This window comes from Pinus tabuliformis, chromosome 7 (assembly GCF_031772625.1).
Source record: "Pinus tabuliformis cultivar Carrire ecotype Pingquan chromosome 7, CPIR1, whole genome shotgun sequence".
In the NCBI taxonomy this organism is placed as follows: Eukaryota; Viridiplantae; Streptophyta; class Pinopsida; order Pinales; family Pinaceae; genus Pinus; species Pinus tabuliformis.
In genome coordinates this window covers 2034902364-2034914781 of record NC_142293.1, presented here as the reverse complement: position 1 = coordinate 2034914781, position 12418 = coordinate 2034902364, and the positions used below count along the sequence as shown (strand labels likewise).

General features: G+C 39.0%; 1 protein-coding gene and 1 pseudogene across 1 annotated transcript; both read right to left on the bottom strand.

Moving 5' to 3' along the window:
• Nucleotides 1-6718: 6718 nt before the first annotated feature.
• Nucleotides 6719-12418, bottom strand: part of LOC149256668 (COBRA-like protein 4) — a 45574-nt pseudogene continuing 39874 nt past the window's right edge.
• LOC149256669 (uncharacterized) lies at nt 9124-9966 on the bottom strand. Its single transcript, XM_089460931.1, has one exon. It carries the CDS (start codon nt 9964-9966, stop codon nt 9124-9126), a length of 843 nt encoding a protein of 280 aa, XP_089317057.1.

Below are 12418 nucleotides of genomic sequence, written 5' to 3'. Positions count from 1 at the left end.
GGAGCCATGCCGCATTAGGTGTCCTTTTCACCTTTGGTAAAATATCTATTGAGACCTTTGTTTCATCGCTCCAGTCGGAACCCAGATCGATGGTGCATCCACTCTGATCCCAAGAGTTGAAATCTTCCTTTCGTCACTGGAATCTGACCATAGGTCGATTGGTCTACCTCGAGTAAATCTTGCAGTTGTGACCTTCCTATTTTCCTCTGATTCAAACTAGTGATCCTGTTGCAGGGTAGTAGTTTTCTTCTCCCTCTCCCTCCTTTCATTCCTCCTAGGCCTCAGCTCAGGGTGCAGTTTCCAGCAATTCTCTTTGTTGTGTCCCTCTTTCTCACAATGTGTATAAGATGGCTTTGCTCCTCTTCTCTTGGTTGTTGCAGCTCTTTTTGGGTGGTCATTTTTTTCATGCACCCCCCTTCTCTCAAGATTCTCACGACATTCATTATTATTGTTTGATCCTGCCACTATCGATGAGGCCAGTGTGAAGGAACCGATATACTTAGTTACAATCTCTGGTGAATCTACTAGAATGCTCAAATTCAATGCTTGTTTCCTAAATTCTTGGGTGAAGTTTTGCACATTTTGACCCTTGCTTTGCCTTAGGTTTTTCCACTCCATTAATGCTTTTTTTATATATCCCAGATGGTAAAACAGATTCTTCAATGCAGAAACAAAATTTGACCATGAGGAAAAAAGGTTACCCATTTTTTTGCTGGCTTGCAATCTACTATCCGACCAAACGAGAATGGTGCCACTTAGTCGAATCGCTATCAACTGGATCTTTGCCTCATCTTCTTTGATCTGTTGGATCCGGTAGTAGACCTCAATTTGCCTAATCCAATTGTTGAGCTTTTCTGCATTACACTCTCCAGCATACATAGGCAAGTCATACTTTACATATAGTTTAAGGAAAGGTATCCTAGATGTATGTCTGGAGTCATGATTGGAGTGATGAGAACCATCACTTGAAGAAGGAGAGGGAGGGGGATCTTCTCCACCATCAACTTGATCTACCGATCCGCGATCATATGCTTCTCTTCTTCTCGTGTTGGAGGGCCTTCTCATACTCTGAAAACAGTTTGTCCACTTTCTCAGCCATATTGTAGAATACCTTGCGGAAATTATGTTCTTCTTCCCAATGAGCCTCTTCATTTTCCATGTTTCTTCTTCGTTGTGTATGTCCTGCTTTTGGTTCAAAGGACTTAAGCGTTCCTTCTCCTTTTCGCAGTTTGTTCCGGGTTAGCATATACTCATGCAATTCGCATAAAAAAAGAACTGTTGTGACACCAAACTTGATCGAAGACTTTTTACTTACAGATGCATTAGAATTTCATATAACATAGCTAATTAACCATGGAACTTAAAAGCACATAAATAATATGGAAATAACCATAAGAACATGAAACCATGACACAATTATTTGATTACGGAGTTTGTCCAATTTGGTCTACGTCTTCGGGCCCTACTCAATAGTGGTGAGGCCTTCATTCATTAAATGCCATGACAAGAGAGAAGTAAAAGCATATTTTTACATAAAACACCCTTATACCTCCAATATCGAAGATGGACGAAGAATGGAGATACCAACTTCAAAAACAAATAGTACGAGTGAACTCCTAGCGAAAAATCATGCAAAAATCCCTATTCAAACACCCAATTTGGATAATCATACCTTCTACAACTTCTCGAAACCTCCTTGCTGCTCAGGCGAGGTCCCAGCTTTTTGCCAGGGTCACAATCTGCTACACAATAGATTTTGAATTCATCGACCAATCCTCTCTTCCTCTCTCTGACAAGAATGGTCCTTTATATAAGCTGGTAGAAAAATCCCTCAATACTCGGGCAGTTCCAAACAAACATCAAAGTTTAGCAAGCGGAAGTTTCCAACAGAGGTTCTCAAGGCAATGAATAGTATGTCGCAACAACCCTTACAAATATAGAAAAATACTCCATCGAACAATCCAAATAGTCCGCTCGTTTTAAACTTCAAATCTGTGGACAATAAAAATAATCGGTGCTTCCCTGAACCCTGTGACTTTAACAAAGAATCAGCCTTTTTTTCAATCATCAGATAGAGGTGTGCATGTTACATTAAGCAATGAACATAAGGCAGTAAAGGCGTACTCATTGAAAATTATAAACTGCAATATAACAAATATCGTATCCGAGATCCATCGCAAATCGCAATCAACGGATAAACCAAAACCCATATATCAGATGCTCTGTGGACCCACCACGATTATTAACATAATGTATAAAATATCATGTCCAGAAGCCCCATAGAAAATTGTAATCAGCGGGGTGGTACTCTATGACACTGCTCCCGCTACGATCTGCGATTGCGAATCATCGGATCGCAACCTCAATTGTTCCGGGGGCTAATTCCTTAACATTTTGTGATCACGATTGTGACATCAAAAATTGCAACCTGACTCTACGATTGAGATATATCGCATCGCAACTCGTCTTGCTCCGGGGGCCGATTCTTTCACCTTCTCCTTTTGCGATGGGCGATTGCGATTTGATTGCAACGTCACCTTCGGGCCTATTTTCCTTAAGCCACGACCTTTGACTTTTGTGATATGCAATATGCGGGTCCAATGGCAACCTACCACTTGGCGCTTCCCCATTTGCTGAAGAGTCTTGCCACGTCGCCTTCTCCTGCCGCCTGCTCAAGTCAAACCTCATCTTTGACTTGCTCTAACTTCTTCATATGAATTTAGATTTGAGTGTCGTTCACACCGTAGGAATTAGGATGATGAGCATTTCGATCTGATGCTAAGTTTATCCAAATTTTGCGAGTTTGAGTTTTGAGCCTTCTTACCATGCCATTAGTATTTTCTAAAGATCCACCTGGATCAACTAGTCAGTAGTTTGTTGCATTTCAATAACTTGGTTGAATCTCTTGATAAGATCATTTGGCTTATTCTGCATCATAACTAGCATAGAAAGTTGAACATATATCCCAATTTCTATTTAGGTATTCTCCTATAACCACAATATAACCGATACAAAGTCTTTGTGTTTGCGTTAAATGGTGAATTCATTTGAGTGTGAATACCTGCGATTGAATGTACGGATATCTGCGTTGATTGACTTGTTGAATCTGTATTCTATGTGTTTAAACGTTGGTTCATTGGTTTGTTGAGGCTTCACGGAAATGGAGATCATACTTTGGGTCATTCCTTATATATGTAAGTGTCGATCATTCATTATCATTCGATGGGAATTGGACGATATTTGATTGACAATTAAATGTGCCCTTTCATTCTTTGAAAGAAGTAACTATCGGTCATGAATTATATACGTAATAACACTAGATTCAATTTTCTAATTAGAATTCTTGCTCTTATTATATGAGAGAGATTTTATTTCTAATTACACAGAAGCATATGATATAAGCTTTTCGTTATAGCTAACAAAACCTTAAGCGTAGCGTCAACGAAGCATTAAGATAAGCCTCTCGGAGGGTATCATGTTTTGAAGCTCTTGAGAAGTTGTTAGGTGTTGTAATCTGCTAGATCTTGTCTAGTCTCCCGTTGTGACAGTTGTTAGGTGCTGGAATATGTCGATAATTGTAGAAATTTGTAAACCTTGGGTGGAAATGGCGACTTGCAATCAAACTTTATTGTTCACGAATGATAGGATGCTTTGCGTGATGTGAGAAAACCATCATCTTCATATTCAGATCCATCAACTTCGAGGCATGGTGGACGCGACTTGTTATTGCATTGTTGAACTCCTCCTTCATGCATCACCCGACTATGCTCACTAAGCATGGATGATAACTGATATGTAGAGGTAAGCTGCTCTAGTCAATATTCTATCATTTTTCTTTTTGGTTTCCATTAGTTGCTTTCATGTTACCAATATCCTAGCTATGTTGTAACCTTTGCTTTTGTTGCCTTAGATCGTGCTAGTCCTGCTACTGTCTCTGGAACTCACTCAAATGTTGGTGATGGTTTATAGGGGAAGAGAGCGAGACAGAAACGATTTACACAACATCCTCATTTCGGTCTATGCCACTAAGGCCGAACACCAAGTTGAGGAAGAGAATCTGACAGCTCATGTTAACTAGTTCATGCAAGATAGAAATTCACAGTTTAGCCAACTAACACCCATGATGACTGCTATTCAAGGACAGATGAATTCGATGAATTTTATGGGGGCGAGTTTAAGGACTCTCACTAATGAGGGTGAAGCTTCCAACCCTCAACAAACACCGGAAAGAATAGAGACCACAACAACATGCAGGAGCTCGCACCGCAACATGCACCACGTGGTGTACCACCTCGAAAAGTACTTTAGCTTAGCATTATAACATTTCATAACATTTAATATATGTTAAAGTGTTAAACTAATTCTAGCATTAGTTTACATTAGTGAAACATATTTCTCAAATAAGGACACATAATATATGCTTTTGGCCTCTCCACCTCCGAAAGAGCAGAATAAGACCCCAAAACCATATGGGCCTAAAAGCTTTTGTTATAAGTAATTGAGAGTAATAGAAAACAGGTAAATAGGTAAATTAATGTTTTAACATCATCATTCTATTACAATAGTCTCGATAGTGTCTTTGACAAAGACTAAAAATATATAAAGATAAGAAAAAACACACTTTAATCCATGAAAATATATATGATATATGATTTGTACAATATATTAATACATCCAATTTTAAAAATAAAAGAATGAAAATATTAAAAAGATTATCTTATAAAGAAAAGATTCACAAAATGATATGGTCTCTTAAAAATCTACATGAAGACACTCTAGTTTTGGCGTTGGCTTGATGACTGGCTTCAAACCTGGTGTATATTGAGCTTGTAACATACAATAAATTTAAAAAAAATAAATTAAAAAGGAAAAATACCAAAACCAAAGTTACATGATGAAATTAGACCAATTATTTTATCGATAAAATGAAAAATTATTTTTAAAATATGAAAAAAAAGTAAAGAACACCAGAAAAGTATGGTATGCGTCTAGGCAATCGGGATAGTGTTTAATAATTCATCTCTCCGAAAAATTTGTAACTCGATGAGAAAGGAATGCGTTGTGTGATAAAAGTTACACTAAACACTCACGGAAATTGGATTCGGATTCTGCTGAGAAGGACTCTATTTCATTTGAAAGACATGGAAGCTATTTCATTTGAAAGACATGGAAGCTGGCAGAATTGAAAGCCATGTTGCATGCCATCTCTTACATTTCTTAGGTAAGTAAGATTCTTAATGGCTGTATTTTCCATGGTGATATTTTCCAGTTTCACCTTTTTCTTTTAGTTTTTCATTAAAAAAAAAAATTAACTATAATGAATTGATAATTTCAAAAGATTAATTGTCATTACATTTATAACTTTTCATAAATATGCTATAGATACAAATTGTTAGTCAAATCAGTAGAGCTAAAATCTTTCAACTTTTTCATGTTTTACCTGTTAAAATGTAAGCCTAACCTTTTCATGTTTTACCTGTTAAAATGTAGGTGTAACCCCTTTTCTCTTTAAATCTCTGCCATCCAAAAGAAAATTATATAAGTTAGGTTATATATAAATTGAAATTATGTTGTGTTTTCCATAGGATCAAAAATGACTATTGCGAAGGTGGAAGAACTTTCAATCTTCTAACATTGGTTGTGAAGGTGCAAAAGAGTGTTGATTGGAAACTGGGGGAGTTCTCGACTTGTTTTGAGAGGAAACTTTTAAGGCTTAATTAATGCAATTTGAAAGAAGTAAGAAATATTTGAAATATTTCATAATTATTTAATTTTAAAAAATATTAAAACACAAATTTGAAGATGTAATAAATTTTTAATGAATTAAAAATATTAGCTGAAAAGTTTAATAATGAATTAAAAATATTAGCAGAAAGTTAAGTTTTTAGGAATACTAATAACATATAAAAGAGAATATATACTGACAATCAAATAATATTAAAAATATTAGTTGAAAGTTAAGTTTTTAGGAATACTAATAACATATAAAAGAGAATAATAACATATAAAAGAGAATATATACTAACAATCAATTAATGATTTTTTAATGTAAGTATGTATTAGCCAAAAAGTTATTCAATCTTTTTTTTTTAAATCAATTAAAAATATTAGTTTAAAGTTCAATTTTTACAAACATTAAAAACATATAAAAGAGAAAATATACTAAGAATCATACCTAACTTCATTTCTTTAATTATATATTTGTCAAAAAATTGTTGTTTTTATTTAAGAAAAGATTTATTCATTTTTATTTTAAAAAAATACTAATATATTTATGATTTGAATCTTATATTATGAATATAGACTTGGATTTTTTCCAACTACCTAAACTAAATTAATTGTAATGTGAAAAAACTTACACTCACAATGAAATTGAATACTTATAAAATGTGAAATATAAAAGATACCATATCTATGTTCTTCCACCCTTATTTCAATGTAGATGTTCAATAATGGAAATCACACCATATTTCTCATATCATATTTTTATGTCTTTCATTTCTACTTTAATTTAATTTATTTTTAATCTACAGATTTTAACATTTTATTTATGAAACAACTTCATTTACCATAATAATTCTATGCATAATATCAGTATAAAAATTGATTTTCTCCTCCCAATAACTTCTACTATCAATTATTTTTTACAATAAAAACAAGTAATAAGCGGCCAAGCTACATATTACACTTATTTACTTAGTGTAATTATTTAGTTTTTTTATACAATTGTGTAATGCAAATTGGTAGCAACATCTGACCTGTACTGGCCTCTATAACCTCTAACTAGGTTCGGTGCAAACACCAGCACCGATATGGAAGCCAAAGCTACTGTAACAACCACAACTACAACCAAAATTGAACTTAACGACGCTTCCCTCTGCAGGACAGGGACACTGTTAGGCAGTGTAGGATATGTATCTGGTGGTGGCATTATACAATGATCACCGTTGAAGTACACCATCCGAGGAAATGCCCATCCCTGTTTGAAAGTGAATGTCTGAGAATTCTTCCGGAGGAGCATTTCAGTCTGGACACTCCCCGTTGGTCCATTTTCCATGAGCAAATCGTTGATATATTTGAGTCCCCAAAATAATGCAGTATCATCTGCAAAAGCATCAGCACAGGCATAAAAAAATGACTTGGGAATTTCAGTGCAAAATTGATAGTTGTCATTTAGAAGCAGAAAGAAAAGGATAAAGCTGTAGTGGCAATGGGTTACTTACTCAGAGACAGAGACCCATATGGAATCAGTGGCTTGTATTTGAAACTGAAAACTCCAGTCAAATTGTCAAAATTTGGATGCCTAATAATAATGTTCCAGTTACTGTAATTCATTCTGTAATTAAAATTTGTAACAGTGACTTTCACCTTCCAGTACAATTTATAGTTCTCCTTGACGTGCCAATGTATTTGAATTGGGCACATGTGAGTTGTGCACTGTAAAAGAGTTTTGTTGTTCTGAGGTGTGTCTATACCGGTGTCAGATAAAATACAGTCACTCAATAATGTATTCTATTAATTGTTTACATACATATTTATACAATCAATAGTCTCAAGATAGGAATGCTATCTTAGACGTACAGTAGTGTGGTTGAGAGATTCTCTCAACAACACACTAAACTAGAGAAACTAAATTCCTATTACATAGGAAAAGACTCCTCAAATAGAAAAGTACAACCATAGACAAGTAGGAATTAATTATTTCCAACTCCCCCCCTTAATGACTACTTGTCATGATAGTCAAATCCACCACTATGAAAATTGCATGTACAAAACCTCCAAAAACACAATCTGCCGCCCTCGGATAGATCCACAACTTCTCCGATCCCACGGATCCCCTTGAAGGTGAATTGGCGTGATCCTGAACGAAAAACCCGCACCCATTGGCACGATTATTGGCCTAACAGACGCGCCAGTTTGCCTTCCTGGCATTGTTGTTAGCGCGAAAAATGCCAATCCCCTTCTACTCAGAAAACAAATCATCTGAGTTCGAGCCAGGTGTTCTGCAGTCCACCTGCTCCTACGAGCACAAAGCTCCCGTGTACACACTGCCACAAAGGCACGCTGACTCAACTCAACCAAAGCTCAACACAGCCACGAAGGCGAGCTTGTCAAACAACATATTGACATCCACGATGCTAGCCACAAAGGCACCTCAAGCCACATAGGCGATTCAGCCACAAAGGCACTTCAGTCACAAAGACTATATAGATGGTTTCTGGCTCACCACCAACCATTCAGCCACAAAGGCAAGCTGGCCACAAAGGCACTTCAGTCACAAAGACTATATAGATGGTTTCTGGCTCACCACCAACCCTCACATTTAGTGACAAAAGATGGTTTCAGGCTCACCACCAACCCTCACTTTCAGTGACAAAAGATGGTTTCACGCTGACCATAAACCATTACAAAGTGGTTTTAAGATCACCACGAACTTTCAAATGCCTTTACAAGGCTTACATTCCATACTTCAACATTTGGAGTTTCTGGGTACATACAATGATTATTACAACATGCTAGGGAGTCTATTCCACACTAACTCAAACAAATCTACTTTGCTGTCCACCATAACCGTTGTTGCTGCTCCTTTATCTCATCTGTTCACTGTTCACATCTTGGGCATCATTGTCAAATAAATTCTTGGAACTCCATGCTTATCTTGTCATTTGTTAGAGTCATGAATTCTAACAAAACAACTTTACCTACATTGAGTTAGCTAGGCTTAATAAGGCTCAATAATATTATGCATAATTCCAAGATATAAAAAATAAACTTTAGGTTGACAAAATATCAAATTTCTCTATCTTTACCCAAAGATGATTATTTCCCAATCATAACAGCAACTATTAGAGTCCAGAAATATCATGAATCATAACCAGTGATCTGCAATTGGCTGCCTGCTCGGCACACACCACCGGCCCGATCTCCTCCAATCCTGGAGTGTTCTTGGACCCAACAATCTTCTCCATGCTGGGCTGCCACTTCACAACCAATCCTCTGCCAACATAACCAGTCCACCGGTTCGACCGATCTGCTGTCATCTGCTCGGATCTCACTCTCCGAATCGCAGACACACATAAGTTGTTTCATTCTGTCATCCTCGGATCTGTGTTAGGATTCAGCTCACTGCAATCCCAAACACCCTTGCATCGAAGAGACAAACAACTCCACATACCTGCTCCCAATCTTCATCCTGTCTTTGCTCATGGCGGCTTTGGAATCCTCTGCGCTTTCAAACTCAACAAAGGCATCCCCTGTTGCCTTCCCATCAGAGCGATACACAATATGAACACTCTCCTCAGAAACATTATAATCGCCGAAGAAATCAATAATGTCTTTCTTTGAGGCAGAAAATGGGAGGCCCCTCAGCTTCAATACACCTGTGTGCTCAACATCATCTTTATCATTATTCAGATCCTCCTGGTGCTGAGAGTTGTCATTATTATTACCCTTAAGCGAAGCACCGCTGCTCTGTTCTCGACGACGGTTGCCGTGGTCCTCGGAACTGACTTCTTCAGCAACAGCCCTGTAGTAGTCCAATTTCTGGGCACGGAATACCTCAACGTAGCGGTGCCCTATGTTCTGCCGGTCTTTCCGTAGCGCGAGGTCGGCCTGTAAGGGCAGGCCGAAGACCACGAAGGCGTCGCCAGAGAAGCGGCCCTGTTTCTTCACAAACAGAATATCTACGATGTCGAGCCCGACAAAGAAGTCGCTTATGTCGATTTCCCCGCAGTTAAACGGGAGCCCGCGGAGGCGCACCACCGGGAAGGGGCCGCCCGTTCCGCGCCCGGTGCTCCCATATCGTTGTCCCTGCAAGTAACCGCCGTAAGGAGAATGCGGTGGGTATTCCGACTGCAATCGCTGCCTCTTATACGATCCCTCATTGTATCCATCTGAGTAGCCACCGGCTCCCCTTCTGGGGAACATTTTTCTTTCCCGAGATTCGAACCTGCAAACCCTTCGCATGCTCACAACGCCTATCTCGCACGCACGGGCTAGAGGGCGTCGCTCCTTCTCTGCTTCAACCCTCAAAACAAGTCAGATGCTCAAAATCCTTTGCAACTATGTGGAAAGAGTCGCTGAATAGCTCCAACTAGCGGGTCTTTGGCATTTTCAATGAGCTTCGAGAAGCCAATTACAAATCTGCTCTACACACACTAGTTTTGCTTGCACAATGCTTCAAACAGATGGTTCAGAAACACAGACACTAGAGATCTCGCCCATTTTCAATGTCTCACCTGAGACACTGCCCTAAACACCCATTGTAACCAGGAAAACCTCCGTGGCTTGAATCTGAGTCTTTAAATCTTTTGACGATTGACAAACACAAATATTCTACCAAATAACACATTTTTGTTTACAAAACATGAACCGAAGATGTATCAGCCTAGAACCGACCGAATGATATGGCTCGCCCATTATCACGCTGACCATCCCCATTTCAGCGTCCATAGCACTTCCCAAGAAAAAACTGCGTCCACACATTCTCAGCCACTTCAAGAATAGTCTCCATCCAGAAGAACCTCTGGCTCCATAGTGGGCACAAAACCATTGTCCTCAGAGATAGCGGCATAACAGAATGACCCCTGGATTCCACACATCAACCTCTGGTCCATAGTTCCGCTTCAAGACTTCTGGTGCCATGTAATATGGACTACCCACTATTTCAGAAAATCGCTCGCGCCGTTTTTGTGACACATCTGAACAACTTCAACAATAGTACGTGTAAGAGAATATCCTTGAAACAGCTACACTACGGGTTGCTGCATAGGCTCCATACATCATCATAATGATAATAAGATGCACTCCACTTGGCCTAAATCTTTAATTTGATCATGAAATTGGGTGGAACATCATTTATTCAGATTATCTTTCCTAACAAATGTATGCTGATAACCCATCAAAGCTACAAAGACAAACCGAACAGCAGCTTGTAAAGCTAAAATCAACCAGCGAGGTCTACGTAGCATCTTGATTCATCACCAAAAGAACGCCTGATTTTACATAGGCAAATAAATTTGTTCTCCGGTCAATTCCGTGCTGAGGAGACTTCTCTCTCCGTTGACTTGACACTATTGTTGTTTGCAGATCCATAATGAGCCTCCACCACAGTGGGTACTCCTCCCTGCAAAGCTCCATGAAGCTCGTTTTCCCTGTCCCGCTGTCACCCATCATGGCAATCTTCAAAACCACCGTATCATCGGCTTCGGGATCAGAAGCAGTAGTCAATTCGCCGCTGGGTATAACATAAAAAATCAGAATCTGGGGTCATAAAACCACCCCCCCGCGCCGGAATCGATTTCGCAGGCTTCCAAATCTCTCATATCAGATACGACGGAGGCTGATAAGCTCCACAAGATGGCATCCCATTGCGACGCCCACTCTCACCGCGAGCAGCTGGATTATCAAACCCATTCCCGTCGCCCACATCAGAAGCCATAGCAAGGAGTACCCTGCAACCACCCCTGCCTGCAAATCCCCCTCGAGATCCCTGGATCAAGAAACGCAATGCTCATGAGAAATCCAGGCCCCGCAAACAGCCACAGCTTCCGCCATGAAAACGGAGGCACATAACCCTTGTCTTCTCTGTCCAGATCGTCTATATAATCAACAATTTTCTCACTGCTCTCGTAACACAGCTCCTTCTACCGGCAGACGCACCAGCAGCGTACGAATCAAGATCAACACCTTTCTGGCAGATCGCTCATTACCCACACAACTTTCGATGGACAAACAAGTAATGAAATTATACACTCAATTATTTTCCCTCAGCCCAGGAGGGGCCAAGCCCAGGAGGGTCCAGGCCCTCACAGGCTCGGATACCAAGATAAAATACAGTCACTCAATAATGTATTCTATTAATTGTTTACACACATATTTATACAATCAATAGTTTCAACATAGGAATGCTATCTTAGACGTACAGTAGTGTGGTTGAGAGATTCTCTCAACAACACACTAAACTAGGAGAACTAAATTCCTATTACATAGGAAAAGACTCCTCAAATATAAAAGTAAAACCATAGACAAGTAGGAATTAATTATTTCCAACTATGTCTTGAGATATGGAGAATCTCCCCTGAAACACACAAAAAAATTCTATGATCTCTATGTCCTGCCCATAAAATTGAAAACGAAAAGCACTCAGTAAAAGTTTGGTAGAATTGGCATACTTAATACAATTGCCCGGCTGACTGATACTGTTCTGGCAGGCACAGGAACACGCTGAACAGGGGCCAACAGTGTCGCTATAGAAAGATGACAAGGCTACACAACAGGTAGGAGCATGATGAGCTATAAATTGTGAATATGTGCAGGTCAGTTTCCAGGTCACTGCAACAAATTAAACCCAATAATCATATTAATGCAAATGCACAGAAAATGGTATGTCATGAACAATGGCATTGGCCGTATAAAT